Raw genomic sequence first — 25,822 nt, 5'->3', positions numbered from 1 at the left:
GGATCCTTCAAGTATACTCTCAATTTCCACAGGGAATTTGACACAGGAACCTTCATCTATTCTTGCCTAAAATTTTCTCAAGGGACTAGGTAAGCGGAAGTTAACTTTCAGCTGAAAAGTTTGCACTGTCACTCTCCACATCGATCGATGCCAAGGTTACCGCTAATTGTTTTAGTACCTTGTTATTGTAAAAATTCCAGCCTTCCTTACAACCTCCTGGGACTGCAGGCACGGTAGGAATGACCGTGGCATTGATGCTGCTGTTGTGCCGCTGGCAAATGAAGGCATTTGGATAACCACAATTAATGTCATTCCAAAACCCTGGCAGAGGACAAAATAGCTAAATTAGATTTACATATTTGCATTTAAAAACACTCTTTTTTAAATAAAATGCCTTATGCTTTGTAAGGATTCTCAGAAATGGCTTAGATTACAACACCATTTTTACACAAGTAACTAGAAAGATCTATGCCGTACCCTTTTGTTCTTTCACTTAAACTAACAATAGTTCGGCTTTATTTTATTTTATTTTGTTGTTTTATTTTAGAGAGAGAGAGCACAAGCAGGAGAGAGGGGCAGAGGGAGAAAGAGAGACAAAGAATCTTAAGCAGGCTACCCGCTCAGCATGGAGCCTGATGTGGGGCTTGATCCCACAACCGTGGGATCATGACCTGTGCCAAAATCAAGAGTCACACACTTAAATGACTGAGCCACTCAGGCGTCCCGATAATAGTTCAACTTTATGGAGAGCTTCCTACGAGCCCAGAATAAACTTGATGTTGCAGATACATTATCTAAACAGCCATTAACAGCTAAAGATAATAATCTAATCGTATCTAAATTTATAGACACCAAGCATTTGTTTAGTGGTTTAGAAATATCCTATCTTTAATTCTCTCAACAACACACAAGTTCTGGTCACTATTCTCATTTTACAGACAAAGATGTGGAGAGAGATAATGGAGACAGAAAAACCCTCTGGATATTCTGCTCAAATCAAAACATAAAAAAAAAAAAAAACGTTTCCTAAAATAAGTGACAAGATAGTGTCCTTTATTAGAGCACATGGGAAGCACACATTCTCCTCGCCAACTAAGCCAACATTCTCCTCGCCAACTAAGCCAACTAACAGTTACGCCGCTGAGACTTAAAGTATTTCTTCTGCTTTTCTTGCCTGACGTAAGGGCACAACTTGCTACTTTTAGGCTAGGGATGTAGCAAAAGACACATCGCACCATGGGGCAGATTCAAGACGGTGTTTATGTTGTCTACCTGAATTTGAATACATGGTCACACAATTTTCATCGTCGTTTGCAAAATTCGGTTCACCTGTGGCCCAAGACACATAATCCACTTTGCTTCCGTCCATCCAACTGAAAGAGAAAAATCAGGCCCTTAGCAATAATAATCCAAACATCGGGATAATTGGTTACAGCCTAGCGTGAGGGAACACCTGAGTCAGTGAAGATGCACAGAGCACAGGATTGGAAGCAAACAGAAGAGAGGATTCTAGAAAGACTAGCGGAAAAACTCTGAGGAGCCGGTGATTCCCGGGCCATTGTGCTCCTCTGCGGCAACCCAGGGCTTTGGATAGTCTGTCTTCTTTTCCCTCGCTGGAAGAAGCTACCTTTAGTCTTGAAGCGAGAGAGGAAATGGAGATCCCAGTTGCTCTGGAAGCAGCCAGAAGCAAACATCTCTCGCAGTGCTGATTAGACAGGATTCCCACAAAAGAAAACCACCCATAGAGAGAGACGGAGCATTGAGACTTTCTCGGTAAGGCCCATTCTGTGATTTTTGTGTTTATTCTAGGTTTCTCCCAGGGTATGCAGGCCAATGCTTATTTTATATAAATTACAGAAATTCAGAGACTGTTAGCTGGGAAGAGAGCAAAAGATCATCGAATCCGACCCTCTCATTTTAGAGATGATTAAAACGGATGCTTGTCCAGGGGCACCTGGGTGGCTCAGTCGGTTAAGCGTCCGACTTCGGCTCAGGTCATGATCTCACAGTTTGTGAGTTCGAGCCCTGCATCGGGCTCTGTGCTGACAGCTTGGAGCCTGGAGCCTGCTTCTGATTCTGTGTCTCCTTTTCTCTCTGCCCCTCTCCCACTTGTGCTCTATCTATGTCTCTCAAAATATAAATAAATGTAAAAAAATAAATAAATAAAACAAAAACGGGGGCTTGTCCAAAGAAGCATCAAACATTTCTGATCTTTAAAATTAAGGAGTGTGAATTTGGGTCTCTATTTACTCAAAAATGGCAATAAGGGTCAAGCGGAACATATGTGGCTAACACGTCTGCACACGAGCCAGGAAGACATATCTGTTCTTCAAACTTAGGAGAACATGTGTATTCATGAACAAGGAAAGAAACCCCAAAAATGTGCTAATTTCCTCCCTCTCGGAGCTTTTCCTGGCCCCTGTATCTAATGGAAAACAGTACAGTCATTCCTTTGAAACGAAAGCATTTCATGCAGTTGAAAGGGTATTTCAAAGTAGGGCTGTTAAAGCAGTGAGTGGGGCGACATAGAAGGGCGGTTTAATTCTGTGCACCACGGATGGTCCAAGTGGGAATCATAATTTTAACGGTAAAGTCGGTATTCATATACGCAGCATGTATCTCCTTAGCAGGTGACTTACTAACATGGGATGACATCCTAAAACAAAAATAGGTGGAGTTTTGCAAGATTAAATCAGACTTTGGATTGTTTACTTGAGAATTATGATGCTCAAAATATTTAACTGGATTTTAAGAAATTCTTTTGCTTTCTTTTTAAGACGCTTTTTAGATTGAGAGCTCAGCAGGATTTTTTTTATAGATATATATACATCTTTATTTTTTATTTTTTTTAATATACGAAATTTATTGTCAAATTGGTTTCCATACAACACCCGGTGCTCACCCAAAATATGCCCTCTTCAGCCCATCACCTACTCAGCAGGATTTTTAAAAATGCGTTCAGCAAAGCCGAAGTCTCAAAATAACTGTGAGATGTTTATCAGATCCTCCTCTGAAGCAAAGTTGTCTTTATTTTGATGTACTTACATAAACTTTTTATCCAAGCTGATCAATAAGCCAATAAAATATGCTGGTTGTGCATCATTCCTGTTTACCTAAAAGATGGAAGTTGACATATAGTTCAATCCATACTTACGTAATAAGAAAATTCTTAAACAAAACCTACTTAGTAATGAGGCAGCCCATTTGGGTTGCTTTCTAAGGAGGGATTCATGCAGAAATTTTGTGGTATATTCAAAGTTATGTTTTTCATAGAAATAGAAGAAAAATATTGGGGCACTTGGCTGCCTCAGCCAGAAGAGCATGTGACTGACTCTTGATCTTGGGGTCCTGAGTTTGCACCCCAAATTGGGGGTAGAGATTACTTCAATAAACTTTTCTAGTTTTTTTTTCACTTAAAAAAATTTTTTTAATGTTTATTTCTTTTTAAGAGACAGAGAGACAGAGCATGAGCAGGGGAGGGAGGGGCAGAGAAAGAGGGAGACACAGAATCCAAAGCAGGCTCCAGGCTCTGAGTTGTCAGCACAGGGCCCAGCATGGGGCTCGAACCCATGAACTGTGAGATCATGACACTAGCCAAAGTTGGACACCAAATGAACCACCCAGGCATCCCTTAAATTAACTTTTTAAAAAAAAAAGAAAAAAGAAAGGGGTGCCTGGGTGGCTCAGTCAGTTGAGCGTCCAACTTTGGCTCAGGTCATGATCTCGCAGTTCATGGGTTTGAGCCCCACATCGGGCTCTGTGCTGACAGCTCAGAGCCTAGAGCCTGCTTCAGATTCTGTGTCCCCCTCCCTCTCTCTCTGCCCCACCCCTGCTTGTGCTCTGTGTCTCTCTGTCATTCAAACATGAATAAACATTAAAAAATTTTTTTTAAAAAGAAAAAGAAAAATATGCATACTATATATGAACCTGAATTTATAAAGCAAATACCTTCAGTCATTTTCTGCAATAGCAAATGCCTATAGTAATTAGGTTGTTGGAGATATTCTTTAAAACAAAGTAACCATGTGGTACTTTGCATCTAAGGAAAGACTTTGTCCACATATATATTTATTTGTGCAATATTAGGAAATGTCCTAAAAAGTTCAAACCAAAATATATCCACAAAGATAAAGATAGGTCAGACTACACTGGAATAGCTTTGTAAGCAAACGATTTTTTATTCTTTCATTATATTCAACTTATTTTTATGAGGTCATTCATTTCTGTTATGGCCACCACCCACCTCTCCTCTGGCATTCATGTCTTCCCCTGACCTGAGAAACTTGAAATTTAGCCCCTCATTTGAAATTGCACCACAGGGTACCAGTAGTGGATATTATCTTTGCTTATCACACGTCACTGTTTCATTCTGAAATTAATCGTATTCTTACATATTTCCATAGAAACTTCTTTTTACTTTCACTCTGAATAGAAACAAGATCACCGAAGTTCCTCCTGCAAAATGCTCGGGCGTTGTCCATGGTCTCCTTTTCTTTGCTAAAGTAATACTGGTAGTCTTTGTAGATAACCCACCCATCTTCGGTGACTGGCGGATCTGAAAAAGGAACGGAAAAGGGTGATGAATTTTCCCTCGACAAATTCAAGAATCTCGTACGTGTGCTGCACCAAAGTAAAAAGGGCAGAGTAGCTTTGTCAGAGGTATCAGCAAGTCTGAGAGCCCAGAATAAGCAGGATATTTATGCCCAACACAGACTGAATTACCTAAGTGCAGAGATCCACTCTGCACCAGATCTGGAACTCTATCTTCTCCATTAAGTCCTATGTATCATCATTGGGTAAAAGAACTCCCAGGGCTACTTTCATCAAAGGGATCACATAGCAAACAACTTACATACCTGGACCTATGATGTTCTGAGTTCAATAAGTGAAAGCTGTGAGAAATCAGTTGCATTCTTATACACCAATAATGAAGCAACAGAAAGAGAAATCAAGGAATCGATCCCATTTACAGTTGCACCAAAACACATAAAATACCTAGGAACAAATCTACCCAAAGAAGTGAAAAATCTTGATTAAAATCATGGTTGATCATGATTAAATTCAGGGTCTTGAGATGGAGCCATTATCCTAGATTATCTGGGTGGGCCCTAATGTAATCTCAAGTATCCTTAAAGAGGGAGATCTGACTACAGAAGAAGAAAGCCATGTGACAAAAGAAGCAAGATTGCTACATTGCTGGTTTTTCAGGGTGCAGGAGGGGGGACACAATCTAACTTCGAGGCATGCCGTTCTAGAAGTTGGTAAAGACAAGGAATCAGATTCTCCCCTAGAACCATGGGAGGAAGCATGGCCTTGCCAATTTTGGCCCAGTGAAACTGAGCTCCTGTTTCTGACCTCCAGACCTGTAAGGGGGAATAAATGTACTTTGCTTGAAGCCACCAACTTTGTGGTAATTTGTTACAGCAGCCCTGAGGAACTAATAGAGTACCAAAGAGAAAACCTGGGCCCTTGGGTTGGATTCAAGAGCCCTTGAGCCAGCATATTAAAATACTTTGCTTTTGTGCCTATGAGCATTTGTCTGGAGGAAAGGATCCATACTCCCACAAGGTTCTCAGAGATATTAAGAACTCTGTTCTTCCTGGGTGAAGGAAAGGAAAGGAAAGACCAAAAAAGGCTATCAGTGTGGAGATCACGAAATAAGGAAACACCTACTGTCTTGAGGAGCTGGTGTTGGCTCAGGTTTTGGTGTTTGTCCTGGAAAACAAAAGAAAACCAGATTATAAAGTGTGCGTGAACTTCCTCAATCATATCTCCTTCTAATTTTCCTATTTTTGTGGGTCAAAACAGTTTAAAATGTAGCTCTTCCTTCTCTCCCTCTCTTCTACTCCTCAATTGCCCTAGCATGTTGTAGAGGAGGAGAATGAAGCCTAAGAGAATTAGTACAGTAATAGCTACTAGAAATTGGAAGACACTTTTCAGACCCAACAAATAGTGTCATCAAAAGGGAAGAAAGGAACACGGAGTTTTAGAATCAGAAAACCTAGTTTCAAACCAAACTGGGGTTTAAATTGCCTACCTTCAACTCTGTCAACTGCTAAAAGGAGTTAGTAGTATGTGTAAAGAGGTAGAATAAATTATGTGCATTATTGGTATGTAGAAGATACTTAATAAATGTTAGGGTGACAGTTACACATCTTATAATGAGCTGTGGACTTACTTAAAATTTCATTATTTGGAACCATTAAAGATACACTATTTACTTATAAAATGTTTTTTTTCCCAAAGAATATTATGTTTATTAAATGTATCTTATCCTAAAAGTTAAATGAAATATTTTTCTTTCCAAGGAGTTAATGATATATCTGGACTTTGTTGGAATCTGATAAAAGGAATCAGGTTACCCAGCTTTTGGCTTAATGTAGTTAACATCTGGAAGAACAGAGTTACTAATAACATGTAAGGAAACTTACGTAGTCATTGGTAGCTAGGAGACTTCTAAAGAAAAACTGGCCACTCTTTATTCCTCTACTCTGAAAACTTTGAAAGCACTCATCTATGCAGGAGTGAGGAAAACAAGCAGACAGCACGAAAGCAACCCAGGGTCTCTAGCAGTGGAGTTGGGACAGTAGCCGAGGTTCTCCAACAGCAGAGGGCAATGTGGTTCCACAAACTGTTTTAAAATGAGGAAGATTATGTATATTGTGGTTCAAGGGAAGGTCTGTTTGTTCCTTTATCTTAACAGAAGAACCTGGATCCTCTGACCTCAATGCCTGACTTGGATATGTGGAACTTTCTGAGTCCCAGATCATGACTTAAAGTATGCACTGATACTTTTTGACAATCATAAACATAGTGGCTATAATAGCATCAGGGCCTCAAAATGGTGTTTGTTCTTTGTGTTGAATATTTATTTAAGAAATCAACATTTAGAATATTCAGACGTTGGGAAACTTTTACCTACTGGATGGCTAACATAGGTCAGAGGGTGAATATACCAAAGAAGAAACAGCATGCGCATTACTCTACTTACAGAGTAGAACGCCCACCCACTCCCACCCCTGTAGAACCTGAGCCAGAATCACAGCTCGTGGGAAATATTTTAGAGGACGTGACTGTCATCCAGGATTCCCGGGTGGCCTTTTGATCTTCTGTTCCTTTGGAACATTTATCTGTGCTCAGTGACTTCATTCTTATCCTGTGAAATGATGGCCCCTGCCAGTTCCCTTATTTGGTTATTTTGTCTGTTTGGTTCTGCTAATAAAAGGAAAACGCTAGGATATCAGGAGGTTAGTTCTCCAGTGTGAGACAGAATAGAGGACAGGTTACCATACCTTTTTGTATCTGGCAAATCCAGTTGTTAAGATGTTCACAGTTAATATCATTCCAGGACATACCAGAGTCACCTTTCAACTCACCACAGTATTCAACATTTTGATAATTATTAGGTTCTCCATAAGCCCAATTTTCATATGAAACCTATGTCAGAAACATTACATCGCAATCATTAATTACGTAAGTCATTTAAATCAGGCCATTGACAATCATTTATCTAAACAAAAGAAAGGGAAGGTATATTAACATTTTTTAATCCATCCACTTTTTTTGCAATAGCTTTGTTTTGAAAGCAAGGTTTATGAAAATGGATTGGAAAGAAATAGCTTTCACTACATGGAAACTTTCAAAGCTGAATAGAATATGCTATTATTATAACATTTTCTTTGGTCTTATAGATAGAATGGATCCAGGGCCTTGAAAGTGGGATTTCTATATAGAAAAAAAACAGCAAAAAAGCTCCACTTGTCAGTATTGGGTGTTCCTAAATCTCTAACCCATTCTTAAGTGGTAATATTTCAGTGTGACGTTGGAAACTTTCTCTTTACAGGTAGGATAGAGAAATATAATTAGTTTTTATAATAAGAGAAAAAGACTTATGAAATGCCGTTAACAAAGCTACATAACTCTGCCTAAAAGAACAGTGGAAATAAATGGAGGGCTGGGTGTAGAACCCCTTGCAGGTTTCAGTGTAGAATCATACCCAACAGAGTTTTAGGCTAAGCATTTTCCAGAAATATCAATATGAAATCCAAGTGTCAGTGGAGCTGTCAAAAAATCACCTTACTCAAGTGCCTTGAAAAGTTGCTGATGGGTTATAAGAGGAGGTAGAACTGAAATTACACAAAATCACTTCCTTGGATGACCAGACCACTAAATACTGCCAACACGTGTCACAGCCTCACACTTCCCCATTCTTAGGAATGGGGAAGGCTGACAAGGCCCAATGGTTATTAATGGATTCTCAAAAATTGTTTCCAGATCTCTTGCTCTATAAGAAGCTATAAAACACTCAACTTTTTATATGAAGTTTTAAATTTTAATTCCAGTATAGTTAACATACAGTGTTATATTTGTTTCGGGTATACAATATAGTGACTCAACAATTCTATACATTATTCAGTGCACTCTTAATCCCCTTCACCTATTTCACCCACCTCCCTCCCCTCTAGAAACCATCAGTTTGTTCTCTATAGTTAAGAGTCCATTTCTTGATTTGCCTCTCTCTTTTTTCCTTTGCTCATTTGTTTTGTTTCTTGAATTCCACATATGAATGAAATCATATGATATTTGTCTTTCTCTAACTGACTTATTTCAGCCAGAATTATATTCTCTAGCTCCATTCATGTTGTTACAGAGGGCAAGATTTCATTCGTTTTTATGGCTGAATAATATTCTGGAATTTTATGGCTGAATAAACATAAATGTTGATGGGCACTTGGGCTGCTTCCATAGTTTAGCTACTGTAAATAATGCTGCAATAAACACAGGGGTACAGGCACACCTATGAATTAGTGTTTTTGTGTTTTGGGGTTAAATATCCAGTAGTGCAATTACTGAATTATATGGTAGTTCTATTTTTAAGTTTCTTAAAAAATATTTATTTTTTGAGAGAGCACAAGCCACGGGGGGCAGAGAGAGGGGGACAGAGAATCCAAAGCAGGCTCTGTGCTGACGGGAGGGAGCCTGATGTGGGGCTCAAACTCAAAAAATGCAAGATCATGACCTGAGCCAAAGTCTGACACTCAACTGACTGAGCCACCCAGGTACCCCTATTTTTAGCTTTTTGAGGATCGTCCATACTGTTTTCCACAGTGGCTGTATCAGTTTGCATTCCTACCAACAGTGCACAAGGGTTCCTTTTTCTCTGCATCCTCACCAACACTTGTTTAAAACTCGATTTCTGGGGCACTTGGGTGGCTCAGTTGGTTGAGTGTCTGACTTTTGACTCTGGCTCAGGTCATAATCCCAGGGTCGTGAGATCAGACCCCATATCAGGCTCCATGCTCAGCTTGCTTAAGATTCTCTGTCTTTCTCCCCCTGCCCCTCTCCCCCACCCATGCTCTCACTAAAAAATACAAATAAAATAAAAATTTAAAAACACCAAACTTTTAAGAAGTTTAACTACTTGCACACCAATTTTGCATGATAGAATGAAAGCATTATTTTATTCAAGCTACCTAAATGAGTTTTCTAAAAATTTTTTTAATCCAGCCAGTTATGCTTATACCTTGGGTGAACAGAACTAAATTAGGGCAGGGGCAGAATAATGATCCTAGAATTGGATTTATTTTTGCATAGAAAAATGTTACTAGCTATCATAAAAGCACGTTTCACCAAAAACTTGGATTAAGCCAAAGGGTAACATCAAAATAAATACATGATAAAGTGAGAAAACAATGTATCAAATCAAATTACTCACAGGAGAACCGTCACTCCAAACAAAGCCCTCTGAAGGACTTCCATACGTAAGTCCCAACCAAAACAGTTCATGGTACGTCCCGGTAGCCCTGCAATTTACAAGACATAAAGAGAGCTCATACTATTGGATGAAACAAGTCTGGTTACTTAACGAGATTTCTATGGTTACCTAATGAGACAAATATGAGAGCTAATCAAATTTGAAAGTTGTCTTTGAAACCTAAATTAGTACACAGGTAAAAAGATTCAATGACTATAAGCAGTATGCAACTGTGTGTTTTGGTACAGCCCGTGAATATCCTCAAAAGGAGCCACCACTTGAGAACATATCATTATAAAGCACTGCAAGAAAGTCATTCATTTATTCACTTAATAACATGTATGGAATGTCTTGTACTTTTCTAGAGTAATTCATCACAGGATTTATATCGATAAAATTAAAGCATTCGTAAGTGAAACTAGATAAAAAAAAAGGTCCTATGGATTTGGGATATAATACAGCCATTCAAGGTAGCATTATGAGTCAACAATTTCAGAAATGTAAGACTTTTCTCAACATCAGAGCATCAAATAGGTAAAAGGAATATTATATACAAAAGACACTTACGCTATCAATCGCCATATTGCTTGCTGTTCCTCTTTATTATTGATACTAGCTAGATCACCACCCAGAGCTTTACAAAAATCTCGAGATTCAAACCATGTTTTCTTCTCGTGTTTTCCTTTTGCAAACAGCTAAAGATGATACAGTTTCAGAAGTTATTTTATACTTCATAGCTTATCAAATCAAGAGAAATAATTATTTACTTTTGATGAGATTTCATTTTATAGAAAGACACTGCTATGGTATAAAACAATGTAATTCTCTTGGTTGAAAATCAGTGTAGGAGTAAGTATTTGGGTAACAAAACATGTGGGGTGGTTTTGTTGAGAAAACCTTAGAAAATAAAAATACTTCATAGCACAGAAGAAATTAAAGTCTTAGAAGTTTGATGCGTTTGGCAGAATTAATTTGGTTAGATGGGAAAAGTAGCATTGAAATGAGAAAGAAAAAAAAAAACACTTTTGATACAGGAAAAGTAAGGAAGGAAAACTTCAAAAAACAAAAATTGTGGCATAGTTTGCTATCCTGCCTAGCTTGAACAAACACCTGACAGTCTCAATATTTCATTGCCGGTGTCTTTTACAATGGCCTTGTCTTTTTTTCCTTACAGCTGCATTAAATTTTAATAGATTATATGAGTTAGGGAATATCTTGTATTATCCAGAGGGCTACAGTGAAATGGAATTCCAGACTAAGAAATACCTGTCAGTATGCAAATAGTATAGGAGTCCGTTGTATCCATCAACTTTTATAATTTTCATTATTTCTCATGAGTCATGCTCCCCACCATTACAGGCTTGTGGGAAATGGGGTTGGCTTCCAATGGACTAGGGCTGCCCAGCCATCACCAAGCAACCCAAGGCAATCTTCACCTTGACCCTAACTTGAGCTCTCTGGACAAAAGTGCCTTGAGCAAGCTTCCACATCATTAACTCCCAAGACTCTGTGGGCACTGCAACCTGCTAGACTATGATATAAGACTTCGTTTTCTTAAATAAATTTACTATCACCTGAATTTTATTAATACGTCCCACATCTTAATATGTACAAAGACGGTCTATATATTTCCAAACAAACCTACGTAAGCACCTCTAAAACTATATAATTTTCTAATGAAGCACATATTTCAATGTGTTGAATATCCACCAGGATAGCATCTCTACCAGAACCCTCATTCACTTCCCAGCTCTGGAGAACTCTGCCACTTCTCGCAAAATCCTGCTACAAATCTCCATAGCCTACCACCCCCAGGTGAATGGCTGTGTATAGGACGAGCCTGGCCTGTGTGTAGTAAACCAAAAGTTTCCAGATGCAACAATGAACACCCGATTTGCTTTGTATTAGTCCTCAATTAACCCATTTCCAAAATCCTCTCTTGTCTTGGCCCAATGCATCCCCTTCTATGTAAATTGTGCATTTAGCCCTGACCTGCTAATCAGGACTGAACAAGTATTTAGCAATCTCCACTGCCAGTAGTGGGAATGACTAACCCAACTACCCACACCCCTTGAGTGACAGAAGACTAAACAGCCTCATTCTGATACACATTAGTAATTCAAGTTTTCCCTCAGCCTTACCTAACTGTCTTACAAGGCACACCATGGCCACATGCGACCAAAGGGTCTGAATAAAAGAGGTCCTGGGAGTGGGACGCTAAAGAACAATATCATTAAGGGGTAGAAAGGCACATTTCTGTATGTGACCAAATCTAACTTTCTCAAGAAAGGATATGACTTCCAAGAGTGAAAAAAAAAAAAAAAAAAAAGACCCAAATGCATAATTCACTGAGGTTTTTGTCTGTTTGTTTTGGTCAACTTGACTGCATAAGGAGAAAATGGACCGTGTGAACTTGGAAGGAATAAAATGAGAGCAGGATATCAACTCCTCATTTAAAGGACACTGAACAGCCACGTGCCCCTACTTAGTAATGCTCTCATCGCCCATCGGGCATAACAACCGGGGGAGGGGGGGCTAAGTCACAACGATGGAGCATCACCTCCTAGATGACCATTTGGCATTAATGTAGACTCATTTATCAGTGCAATTACCTAAGAGCTTGGGCTCTGAGACCAGGGCAAAATGGGACGTGATGGGATAGCATGAGGGGAAACAGACATTTTCATGAAGAGTGCAAGCTCAGAGAAGGGCAAGGCAGCCTGGGGGGGACAGTGGGAGGGTGACGAAGCAGAGCACGTGAAGAAAGCTGCTGTGAGTCGTGTTTGCAGCTCTAAATGCAACCGGTCATTAGCATGTACCCGAGGAGAGCTTTTGAAAACACAGAAGCCCAGCTCCCCTTCCGGATTCAGAGAATTAGACTTTCTACAGGTAGAGCCTGAGCACTGCGGTTTGGGGTTCCGTTTTAATTCCTCGCGTGACTTTTGAGGCTGAAACACAGTCCACGTTCTTTCTTAGCTTAGCGGATGACAGTCACCTTGAAACACAAGCTCGTTTTACTGCTGGCGCCCCATTCCTCCGGACATTTGGGTTCGGGAGTTGTCGTGGGCTCTGGCGGGCGAGTCACTCCCTCCGCCCAGTGTTTGCACACAAATTTTGCTTTCTCTTCGCATCTCAAAACATCCCACAAGCCCCCTGCAACTCCAGTTCTCATGGCGACACATCCTGCTTTTCGCCCTGTATTCAATACATAAAGGAAAATTCACTTAGCAGGAGCTACTGACGGCCGGCCCCGCGCGCAGGTCAAACCCGAGGGTCACCCAGGGCCATATACTCCTCAGGTGAAGAGAAAATATAGAGGAGAAATTACGGCCGCATTTGGCAACTCCTTTCTACTATTTTGAACTGTTGGTGACCTTTTATTTGTGTGGTCAAAATCCCTAACAGAATTACGAGCTCAGACGTCAGGGTTTTGATAGCATTTCGTGTTTCGAACATCGGGCAGGGTGCCCCCCACATAGGTACTTAATGATACAATAATTTTAGTAGAACAAAATGTACCATAATGGCAAAAACAGGGGGTTCATGGGTTTTTTTTTTTTCTTTTTTTAAGAAAACATTTGTAAGAGTCCCCTCCTCCGCCCCACAGGCCTTGGAGGTCTCTCAGGACAGAAATTCATCACACACTTCAAAGGGAGACACAAGTGAGCTAGAGATTTTTGTTATTCGTTGAATACTCAACTACCCTTGAACTTGCTTCCTTATCTTACTAGGCAAATATCACCACCTACTTTACAGAGTAGTGATGAGTGCCAGCTTTCAAGGATAAAAAAAGCATAGACAATGGGGACTATAATCAGCTTAATGCTTTATAAATCTGTTTTACAGGTGTGATTATTTCCAAATAGTAATTCATTTTTAAAGAACTTTGAAAATAGTAGGAGTCTTTGCTGGAGTGAGATGTTCTCTTATTGTTCTTTTAACGGACATTAAGCGTCTAGAGAGAAATCTCAAAGTTCTGGGGAGGCGCATCTTTTTCAAAACATTTTCTCTAAGATCTCTGATTCCCTATGGCTCTGATTTCATCCATTTTTATTCCCTAGGGACATTCCAGGATTAAGCTTTCAGGGTCCCACTGCTGAAGGAGCAACACGAGGAAAATTAAAGAGTAGGGCCTAGAAGTAAAAATTACCATTACCACTCCGACCGATACTTAACAACAACAACAACAACAACAACAAAAGTGTATGGTCAGCTCTTATTCTCCTGCCCAGTTAATTTAAAAATAAACTGAAATCGTTGGGGCTCCTGGGTAGCTCAGTCAGTTAAGCATCTGAGTTCAGCTCAGGTCATGATCTCCCAATCGTGAGCTTGAGCCCCGCGTCTGGCTCTGCACTGACAGCTCGGAGCCTGGAGCCTGCTTCGGATTCTGTGTCTCCCTCTCTGCTCCTTCCCCCACTTGCACTCTCTCTCTCAAAAATAAATGAAGATTACAAAAAAAAAAGTTTTTTTTAATAAAAATAAACTGAAATCGTATTGTTTTCAGAACATTCAAGAACTCACCAAGAATCACACTATCCAAATTACTGTCCTATTTTCCTTATTTGTCAATAATTTGAGAATACAAATTAAAAGAACTTCTGAAGATCAGGATTTATTAAGCCACGTAGTAAATCCAGGTGCTTGAGCGAACAGTCTTGCTTTAGCGTTTAGCCCAGATACAACAAAACATTGGGCATGAGGCATTTCTGCGCGGCGTCATGCCCCTGAAACATACTAATATTTCCACTCATCTCTGCAAGGCCAAATTTTAAATCTCTTTAATATAGTTTTAAGTTTACAAACATAAGTTAACTGTCTGGAACGTTTGTGGTTATTTAGGATTTCATAAATATTTTTCAAACAGAGCAATACCAGACAACTACTGGTTTTACCTTCCCTGTCTTCTTACACGACTGTGAACTAATTAGAAATTTTAGGGGCGCCTGGGTGGCTCAGTCAGTTAAGCGTCTGACTTCAGCTCAGGTCATGATCTCACGGTCAGTGAGTTCGAGCCCTGTGTCGGGCTCTGCGCCGACAACTCAGAGCCTGGAGCCTGTTTCAGATTCTATGTCTCCCTCTCTCTCTGATCCTCCCCCGTTCATGCTCTGTCTCTCTTGGTCTCAAAAATAAATAAACGTTAAAAAAAATTTTTTTTAAGAAAATTTTAAGAAAGAAAGAAAAAGCAAAAGAGAATGAAATACAAAATGTCGCAAGCACAACTAATCTACGTAGTATATTTGGAAAGGTACATGGAGGGCTAATAGGCTTTGCCCCATGGACTTGTAGGGTGAATGAAATCCTCACCTCCAAGCAATGCTCATACCTGGCATATCTGAATTCCAGTGGGTGAACTGAACCTTTTCCTCAATGGTCCATTGAAAGGTGCCTTTGTTTTGTACATCTGAAAGTCCTGTCCAAAAATATCTTTCAGGCCTCAATCCAACCAAACTAGTTAGAAACGCTTGTTCATATCTTAAAAGAAAAAAAATAACTAAAATTTAGAAATGTGAATTTTTCCAAACAGCAACAATAAAAGCATGTCAATTACATGTGTGAGCTATGATTTAGTTGGTACTTCAAACATACTGTGTTTTAAGTTATATGCCATTTAAATTATGCAAATTTCTACTAAGGAAATGAGGGGGGACTATCATGGAGCTGAGTGAATAAAATCAAATATACTCAAATCATTTCTGTCCACTCCTCACCAGCCCCTCGGCCCCTCCTCAAAATCTAAGAGAATTCTGCAAAGGCAAAGGAGAAAACTACAGCATTCTCAGATACACTGTTTTAAAAAGTAGTCCACTTTCCAACTATTTCAAATGCCCGACACAGTTCTTGGGTAAGTAAATCCCGAGGTCGTAACGTTATCAAAGATGACACAGACAGAAAAATCTGTGTGGATTACCCCTCAAATTTTATTCTCTTCCCTCAGGTCTGAAACAGAAGAGAAAACTATTGAGGAATACGGAGAAGCAGAGATTCGATCTGTAGAAAGAAGTAGGAGAAGAATCACAATTTCCAAAGGTTTTCTTTGGATCTCATCTCTTTGGCATCATCCAATAACCCAATTTGGTTCGTAAAGCAACCAAAGTTGATCTTAACAGATAAAACATTAAATAATGAGGCAGCAATGTAGGCAAAAATTTTTCTTTGGAGCAAAAGAGAAGTGAAAAAAGTGGTGTTCACAGTTTCCAGGATAACGGAATGTTTACTTCTCACAATTGAATAATTTCATTCTCACAACTGTACAAAGAAAAAATGTTTAAAGTCCTAAACCCAATTTCTCCCAAAAGTCTAGAAACAAAATTTAAGCACAGAGTTACTGAGCTCCCGAATAGAAATGTAGACAATACAAAGGAAAACAAACCTAAAATATAGGGAAATTTCTGCTCCAATAAACCAAAAGATCAATAAACCAACTCATCAATTGATTAGTCAGGATCAATGTGCACTCAGTGAAGATCAGAACAGTAGCATTCTTTACCTTTTATCAGGTGTGCCTTAAGAAGCAATGAATAAAACTTATTGTATTAAAACCATGTCTTGACCTTTTTATAACAAATCAAATGCACATTTTTAAATTTCGTGGGGCGCCTGAGTGGCTCAGTCGGTTGAGCGTCCCACTTCGGCTCAGGTCATGACCTTACGGTTTGTGAGTTCGAGCCCTGCATCAGGCACTGTGCTGACAGCTCGGAGCCTGGAGCCTGCTTTGGATTCTGTGTCTCCCCCTCTCTCTACCCCTCCTCCTCTCATGCTCTGTTTCTCTCTCTTTCCCTCTCAAAAATAAGTAAACATTAAAAGAAAATTCTTTAAGTTTCTTCTGTGTCTAATCCAGTGCTTTGTGAAGATTAAGGGAAAAATAAATAAAAACAAAAACCTCAAAGATGTTTGGTACTCTAGAGGTCAAAAGTTATATAAAATTCTCTACATTCATGTGATTTTTCTGGACCTATCGGTCTAGCAAAACTAGCAAAGAAAAGAAAAGAAAATGAACAGAAAAATGTAAAGGAATAATAAAATATTCAGTGAATCTCTCTACCCTTTTTTTGGTGGAGACAGTGGTAAAGATAGAAAGTGGCATTTTTGAACCAATAAATTTTACTTTTTCTGCTTAAAAAAATTTGGTATATACTAGATCAGAAAAAAAGTTAGGCCCATAAATTATGTTTGCTAGAACATTACTTTTCTGAAATGAAATTATATGATTCATATAATAACATAATGAACGTTTGTTACTGAATATTGCTTTCAAGTTCTAAAAGGAGCAAAATATTTTATAGCACTTACAATGAAGAATCCAAATTAGGATATGATTTTCAATGCTACTCCTTCTGCAAATCATACCTCAAGATCATATGTAATTTACAGAAATTTAGAGCATGGTGATACTTAGGCTTCTGTGAAACCATTTCATTATTTGACATGCATTAAAATAGAATTAAAATAGTTGTATACCTGTCTTCAACAGTTGTTAAGTAAGCCTTCTCATTTACGCAGGTTTGGTTTGCTTCTGCAAATGTTGAAAGTGTGTGTCCAATCAAATAGCAGTAGAAGCCGTGTCTTTTCCAGCCCTATTAATGTTATCAAGCAGATTATCATGGATATTTATTCAATAATATTATTTTAATAATTCCTCTATCATGAAATGTAAATTGCTAAATAACAGAGGTATCTGAAGAACACAAATCTGAAAAGTTTGAAATGCAATGACAATTACTCATGTGAATAAGAAAACAGTAGAATGTTGTTTGTCATACGACAAATTAGGACGCAAAACTGGGGACAGGGCATTCATTCTCTCCGTTTCTGACACCTCTTCTAACAAAAGCGATGTGTGAAGTGCTCACTGGGGAAACGGAACAGAATGCCTAAGATTTCAGTATTAGAATGAGTAACCACAGGAAATAATTGGCACAGTAGCAAGCTCATTTGCCCACTGACGTCAAAAGTAGATGATGACTATGAAACTGTATCATCTGGTCCTGGGAGAATACTTATCAAACTTCTGGCAGCACCATTTGGCATGGTTCCTCTCCCATCCTTAGAACACACAGAAATGCTAAATAAAAGCATTACAATAGGGGCACCTGGGTGGCTCAGTGGGTTAAGCGTCCCAACTCTTGATTTGGGCTCAGGTCGCAATCGCACGGTTTGTGAGACTGAGCCCCGCTTCCAGCTCTGTGCTGACAGCATGGAGCCTACGTGGGATTCTCTCTCTCTCGCTCTCGCTCTCGCTCTCTCTCCCCCACCCTGTGCCTCTCTCAAAAATAAATAAATAAACTTAAAAGATAACAATAAAGAAAAAAATTCCATACTTGAGCTCAAGAGAAAGAAGAGGTTGTCTCCAGTTACCGAAAATACATCGAAAACTAAAACCTAGAATGGGAAATACTCAAGCTGAGACTGTAGTTGCCCCATTGTGCACGAACCTCAGATTATGATACTAGGGCAGGGGTACTAATCTCCATACAAATGAGCACATCAGCTCACCTGAGGCAGGGGAATGGAACTGAAGTCCTTACATGAAGATGGTACCCACTAATGGGAGCCCCTCCGAAAAAGGAGAGCGAAAAACTCTACTCACAGAACTGAGAAATGACAGTTTCTTATCATCTGCCTGGGGTTCTAGGTACAGGGAGAAAAGTTCTTCTGTTAAAAATAAATACCAATTCTGTGCCAGGGATGGGTGCTGGTCCCAACTTGATGCCGTTCACATCGTATTAGCACCCGCAGCCACAAACATAAAATAAATCTCAGTCTACGAAAGGAGAGACTCCTAGACACTCAGAGAAGTCAAATGCAGAAACACACAATAGAACTATTTCTACAACACAGGTAATGTGAGGCTAAGACATTTGAGGCTTAGGCTGGGGATGGGACGGGGACTGGTTGAATCAAAAATTACAAACCACGTGAGGCTCACATTCAAGGAAAGTCAGTAATTGCCTTTCTGGGAAAAAAAAACATAAAAATAAGCATGCTTCAGATGATTTAACAAAAGAAGACAAAGGAAGAAGCAGAATCAATAATTAAAAAACAACATGTTATGAACAAAGAACAAGAGGATGTGAACACACAACAGAATTTGTAGAAAAGAAAACCATGAAGTTAAAAACTCAATGGCCAAATAAAATATAGAAATGCAGTTTTGGAAAGATTAGTCAACTGAATGAATGTAGCAGAGTAAGGAGCACATGAAAAGACATTTAAAGAACACGGACAGAAAACACAAAATAGAATGAGAAGGTTGAAAATCAAAGTAAGAAATGTTTCAGAATCACCAAATAAAATTAATGACTGAGAATCTTCAAGGTTTTAATTTTTTTTTTAATGTTTTTACTTATTTGTGAAGGAGAGGCAGAGACAGAGCATGAGCGGGGGAGGAGCAGAGAGAGAGGAAGACACAGAATCTGAAACAGGCTCCAGGCTCTAAGCTTTCAGCACAGAGCCCAACGCAGGGCTCCAACCCACAAACCGTGAGATCATGACCTGAGCCAAAGCTGGATGCTCAACGGACTGAGCCACCAGGCGCCCCATATAATTAAAATTTTTTTTTAACATTTATTCACTTTTGAGAGACAGAGAGAGACAGAACGTGAGCGGTGGAGGGGCTGAGAGGGAGCGAGACACCGAATCCAAAGGGGACTCCAGGCTCTGAGCTGTCAGCACAGAGCCTGACGCGGGGCTCGAGCCCACGAACCGCGAGATCATGACCGGAGCCAAAGTCGGACGCTCAACCGACCGAGCCACCCAGGTGCCCCAATAATTTTCAAGATTTAAAAAGAAAGATACATTCTGAAAATGAAGAAGCACATTGAGTACCAAAGAGAAGAAAATTAACCCAAAGCTCAACATATTGTACTAAAAGCCTGCAGAATGGCAAAGACAATGAGTAGACCTTAAAATCAATCAGAGAGAAAATACAAGCAGCCACTTTTTAAAAAGAAGAGTTAGGGACGTGTGGGTGGCTGAGTCGGTTAAGCATCCCAGCTCTTGGGGCGCATGGATAGCTCAGTTGGTTAAGTGTCTGACTTTCAGTTTCCGCTCAGGTCATAATCTCACTGTTCATGAGTTCCAGCCCCATGTTGGGCTCTGTGCTGACAGTGTGGAGCATGCTTGGAGTTCTCTCTCTCTCCCTCTCTCTCTGCCCCACCTCCTTCACTCTGTCTCTCTCTAAAATAAATAAGTAAACTTTTTTTTTAAAGTACGGGTGCCTGGGTGGCTCAGTCGGTTAAGGGTCCGACTTCAGTTCAGGTCATGATCTCGTAGTTCGTGGGTTCGAACCCCTCACTGGGCTTTGTGCTGACAGATGGGATCCTGGAGCCGGCTTCAAATTCTATGTCTCCCTCTCTCTCTGCTCCTCCCTCACTTGTGTTCTGTCTGTCTGTCTCTCTCAAAACTGAATAAACATTAACAATTTTTTTTAAAAGAAGGATAAAAAGAAGAATTAGTCTAATAACAGGGGAATTCCAGTGGCAAAAATAAAGGCCAGGAGAAAACGAAACAATATGTACACAGCACTGAGGCGCCTGAGCGGTTCAGTCAGTTAAGCATTTGACTCTTGATCTCAGCTCAGGTCATGAGTTCCAACCCTATGTTGGGCTCCATGCTGGGTGTGAAGCCTACTTTAAAATATATCATATCACACACACACACACACACACACATACACACATGCACATACATACAGATAGCATTTTAAAACAACCTACCTAAATTATTACGCAAGGTAAGGGTGGATCAAGACATTTTCAGATAAAGACAGAGAGTTTTCCACTCTGAAATCACCAGTGAAGGAATCACTAAAAGTTTTACTTTGTCAAGGAAGAATTTTAAATCAGGAGGAATAAGAGAGCTGAAAGTCTACACTGAGCAAAGGCACCAATAAATGTGTGTGTGAATCCAGGTCTAAATGCCTGTGCAAACAGCAAAGATAACTAATTGCAGGTGAGAAGTTAAAGAATGGGAAATTAACGAGATGTGTGGTTTAAGCAAAATAAGTCAGTGGGAGAAAGATCAGTATCCTATGACTTCACTCATATGTGGAACTTAAGAAACAGAACAGATGAACATAGGGCAAAGGAAGGGAAAATAAGATCAAAACAGGGAGGGAGGCAAACCATAAGAGACTCTTAAATACAGAGAACAAACTGAGGCTTGCTGGAGGGGAGGTGGGGGGAGAGGCTACATGGATGATGGGCATTAAGGGAGGCACTTGTTGGGATGAGCACTGGGTGTTATATGTAGGGGATGAATCACTAAATTCTACTCCTGAAACCATTATTGCACTGTATGTTAACTGACTTGGATTGAAATAAAATTTTAAAAAAATACTCTAAAAAAATAATCATAAAATAAAATTAGAGATAGACTTTAAAAATATAGGTTTATCAGTATTACATATTTAATTCTTACAAGAATCCTGTGAGATAAATAAACCTTAATGTCCCTATTTGAAACAAAACAAAACAAAAAAACAGAAGATGTGCAGTTTAGTTAATATATTGTATCCATGTAATTACCTAGCTGTGATACTATAGGCCTCACACGAGAAGGTCTCACCAAAGGTGGGGGAGTGGATGGCACAGGGGAATCCTCTGTACTCTCTTTCTCAATTTTTTGACAGTCTAACATGATTTCCAAGTTAAAAAAAAAATGTTTTAATGTTTAGGTGGAATAATAAACTTCATTTTGTTCAGGAAGCAGAGAGATGTTGATTAACTTCAAGTTAGACATGCATGTTAAAAACATAAGGTTAACCACTGAAAAAAAAAAGAAAAAGAAATAGAATAATTCCCAAACCTGTAGAGGAGGAAAATGGGATAAAAATATTCCAGAGAACTAGTGGAATGCAGGAAAAGACAAACAAGATAGAAAGAAAACAGAACAGTAAATGAAATAAAGCTCAAAATGGTAAAACAAATACAAATATATAAATGTGCAAAAAAAATCCACACTCACATTTGCCGGTAAAAAGCCAAGAGTTCCTCAAATGAGATAAAAAATAAAAATGCAGATATATTTTTACAAGAGCCATTCGATGACATACAACTATTAAAAGCTAACAGGCATTTCTAGCAAAATGCCAAGCAAAAGATAGCTTCTGTGGCAATTAATTTAAAATTGACTTTCTGGTCAAAAAAAGGATTAGTATGAATAAGGAAAATAATTACACTATCAAGGACTGACGCATCAGGAAGATATAATGCAGTTCAAAGCATATAAAACAAACATTGACAGAACTGTAAAGAGAATATTTTGTCAAGGAGACAAAATACTAGGAATGCAGAACATCTGAATTATACAAATTGTTAAAGTTTATCTAGTCACCATATAAAGATCCCTGAATCGAACAATCAAAGATCATTCTGTTCAAGCACACGCTGAATATTTACAAAATCTGACTATTAACTAGACCATAAAGAAAGTCTCGGCAAGTAACAACAACCAAAACTGTATATAATCACAATGCAGTGAAATTAAAATCAGTAGTTTCTAATTATTGAGAAACTAAAAACCAAACAAAGTCCCCATCACAACCACCAAAACCACACACACACTCTCTCTCTCTCTCTTCTAAATAATTCGAGGATAAAATAAATCTTAATGGAAATAAAAAATATTTGGAAGTGAATCACAATGAAAGCACTAGATAACAAAACTTGGTTTGGTTGGTCCACAGTTTTAAATTCACCTTTTATTTCTGCAAATATTTAAACACACATTCATAGTCGGTTAAGCGCCTGACTCTTGATTTTGGCTCAGGTTATGATCTCATGGTTCATGGGAGGAAGTCCCGTGTCAGCACGGAGCCTGCTTGGGATTCTCTCTCCTTCTCTCTGCCCCTGCCCCCACCCCTGTCTGTCTGTCTCTCTCTCTCTCGCTCTCAAAATAAATAAATACACATCAAAAGAAAAACACATTCGCTGGAATGTCATGTCCATTAATTCCACCATCTAAAGCACCCAGTAGTAGATTTTATAATTTTGGGTTTCAAACTCATCTGAGAGATTCCTGGAAAAGGGAACTTCTGGGTACAGAGTCTTTACGTTTGCCTCTGTCCGACATCCAGGAATATCAGCGACTCAGGACCACTTTGCACTAGATTTCCCACAAAGGTAGCAACAAAGTGAAAAATGAACCTGAAATCAGGCCTGTGGTTTTGAATTCTCCAAAAGATCACGTCATCGCATGCCCAGGCCCAGACCAAAAAAGAAATAAAAAAAATTTTTAAGTCTTGTTATCTTTCTTTACCGGTGAGTGGATTTTTTTTCCTAGTCTTCCTAGCTCTCTGAAGAAGTCATGCCTACAGAAGGTATTTTTAAACTGGCCAAATTATTTAACATCTCTGGGCTTTAGTTTTCCCTTCTAATTAGGAGCATAGCATTTATCCTTTAAGGTCATTGGTGGCATAATAACCACACTCAACAAACAAACACTTGTGGATATTTTTTTTAATATTTCATATTACTACCCTAATGATTAAATTGGATTTTATCACATGTTGTAGATATGACAATGACTGGGCTATGTATATGTATACATATATACATACATAAACTATATATATATGTTACATATATATACATATATATACATACATATATATACACATATATATACATATATATACATACATATATGTATACATATATAAACTTTAATTGTATAGAAGTCATGAAATTTAAGGACTATTTATTATTTCTAGAAAATTACAATAATACACACATAAACACATATGCATATGATTAGGCAAAGGATACATAAGTGCATTGGTAGAAAAACCAGTGGTCTAAGTGTAGAGACCTGGGGTCAGGATGCTGGGGTTCTAGCCTTGCTTCGGTACCCTAAGAAAGTCCAAGCTTCTCTGGGCTGAATTTCCAGAATGTAAAAATTAAAGGGAGGATTTTGATCATCACAAAAATCCTTGATGTCTCTAACAGTCTCTGATTTTCTGTATCTGCTCAATGTTTCTTTTTTCTTAAATTTGTTAATGTTTATTTACTTTTGAGACCAGAGAGGAAAGACACAGAATCTGATGTCGGTTCCAGGCTCTGAGCTGTCAGCACAGAGCCCAACACGGGGCTCGAACTCACCAATGATGAGATCGTGACCCGAGCCCAAATCAGACGATTTACTGACTGAGCCACCCAGGTGCCCCTGCTCAATGTTTCCTTCTAGTTTATTTGGACAGTACTGAATTGTGTTTCATGAACTCTCAGCTTTCTGGTGTTTGTTATAAGACGATCTGATCACAACATGACATGCTTGGAAAGAAAATTGGTTTCTACTTTATTTTTATCCAAGAGAAGTGAGAAAGGAAGAAAAGAGGAAGATGAGCAATTCAGCAGTTAAACAGGAAAATGAGAACCCAACAAACACCCTGTCTTCTGTAGTTTCTTTATGTGTTTAGAAACTGTTTCACAGAGGCCATTTGCTTCAACCTCAAAGAACTAGAAGAGTTACAGGGAGGTAGAATGCCAAGTGCGATACAGGTGAGGGGGATGGGCAGTAAGATGGCGAAGCTTTATCCACTTTAACTGATGGCTGACGGCTACTACCAGCTCATCGGATCTCTCCCCTCCCAATGCAGCCATCTACTGCGAAGTATCCCCGTCAGACGTAGCCTTCTCAAAAATATTATAAATGGAGAAAAATGACAGGAGAGTTGGCTATCTGAAATTCATGGTTATCTTCTGGAAATGTTCCTACCACCTATGGAATCATCGACCACCAATAATACCTCAGTGACCCTTCTTTCCAGGACCTTAACCCATCTGACTCTCATTACCCTCACGAGGTTCCACAGGTGTGTGGTTTTATTCTCTGTTCTAGCTCCCCCATTTGGGGTGGGAGAATTCCCCTGACGTTCTGAATCACATGCACCCATATTAACTGTAGAGGGCACCTGAAGAAGACTTCAGGGAGAACAAATACCAAATACTACTAACAAACAGTTGAACATTTAAAAAGTTAGAACATCTGACTACCTATGACAATGATACAACACATTCCCAGGCAAAAGTAAAGCCAAGATATCACAGAATATTTGCTGGTCTGAAATGATTGCATATGTTTTATACTCACTTTCCGGCAGCCTCTTTCTACTTCTACTGTTCCTGAAGGTTGGGTTTGAGATTTCATCTTACAGATGTAGTCAAGAGGCCGCTCACAAGCCCTATCCGCCCAGTACCCGTCCTACGGAAAGCAAAGAGAAAAAAAAATGAATGATTATCAGCTGTTTCACTCTGAGGCCATTTTCTTGTAATGGTGTCTCAGGAAAGGAAAGCGAAGATTCGAGGTTCTTAAGAGAAAAATGGCATCTGTGAAAAGGAAAGGTGAATTGACATTTTATAAGTAAACAGCAAATTTGACTCCGGCTGCAAAGACGTGAAAAGCTATTGGGGCCCCAATATGTTTTGATACTATGGCTATCCATGCCACTGTGTAGAAGGATCTAGAGAGAAACTAAAAATGCTTGTAAGCCCCTAAGTGATTATACCAACAGAAGGTCTACATGCAGCCTCTCCCATCAGCTGTTTTCAAGTTAACCAAGTACAGAGAAAGCCTTCCAGAAAAACTCCCTCACCCAACACACCAAACTTGAAAACACACCTTGAAACCAGTCATCTCTCCTCCCTTTTCCAATTTGTACTGAGGAGTGTCCTCCCGGGTCTACGACTCTGCCCTCCAGCCTGCTTCAGATTCCACCTTCTCCCCCTTCCTCAACGACTGCACATCAAAATGACCTCTCCTCTCCTTCAGTCTCCTACAGACTCCTGTATTGTCTGCCTCTGGTTCCTCATTTCTCACTCAGTTGCAACCTACTGCCATCTGGTCCTCAATCTTCAGCCAGAGTGAGAGCTATACATTGAAAAGTTGGTTTAGCCACTCCTCAGCTAAGGCATGTTTTCTCAGTCTCAACACTCGCCAGCTTTCCTACCTGTCCGTCCACCTCTAACTCCGTGCTTTCAGCCATATTGTCCTTCAGTGCTTTATAAGAAGGATGTTTTCTGGTTTCCTCTTCCCAGGACACACTTCTGCCTACCCTTTCAATAGTTTATA

At 39.3% G+C, this 25,822-nt stretch overlaps 1 protein-coding gene across 2 annotated transcripts in view; it reads right to left on the bottom strand.

Annotated features, from left to right (window-relative positions):
* The window catches only part of MRC1 (mannose receptor C-type 1), a 97,952-nt gene that overhangs the window by 24,514 nt on the left and 47,616 nt on the right, over window positions 1-25,822 (bottom strand). For both annotated transcript variants that reach the window (XM_042991176.1, XM_007081268.3), the window contains 12 exons: window positions 24,845-24,955; window positions 17,213-17,328; window positions 15,078-15,226; window positions 12,750-12,949; window positions 10,322-10,449; window positions 9,716-9,803; window positions 7,293-7,437; window positions 5,674-5,715; window positions 4,392-4,555; window positions 3,046-3,113; window positions 1,273-1,373; window positions 179-321 (listed from right to left, as the gene is read on the bottom strand). In XM_042991176.1, the coding sequence (XP_042847110.1) occupies window positions 179-321; window positions 1,273-1,373; window positions 3,046-3,113; window positions 4,392-4,555; window positions 5,674-5,715; window positions 7,293-7,437; window positions 9,716-9,803; window positions 10,322-10,449; window positions 12,750-12,949; window positions 15,078-15,226; window positions 17,213-17,328; window positions 24,845-24,955 (1,455 nt within the window). The remainder of the gene's footprint in view (window positions 1-178; window positions 322-1,272; window positions 1,374-3,045; window positions 3,114-4,391; window positions 4,556-5,673; window positions 5,716-7,292; window positions 7,438-9,715; window positions 9,804-10,321; window positions 10,450-12,749; window positions 12,950-15,077; window positions 15,227-17,212; window positions 17,329-24,844; window positions 24,956-25,822) is intronic.

This window comes from Panthera tigris, chromosome B4, assembly GCF_018350195.1.
Source record: "Panthera tigris isolate Pti1 chromosome B4, P.tigris_Pti1_mat1.1, whole genome shotgun sequence".
NCBI lineage: Eukaryota > Metazoa > Chordata > Mammalia > Carnivora > Felidae > Panthera > Panthera tigris.
This window is presented reverse-complemented; position numbering and strand designations above follow the sequence as displayed.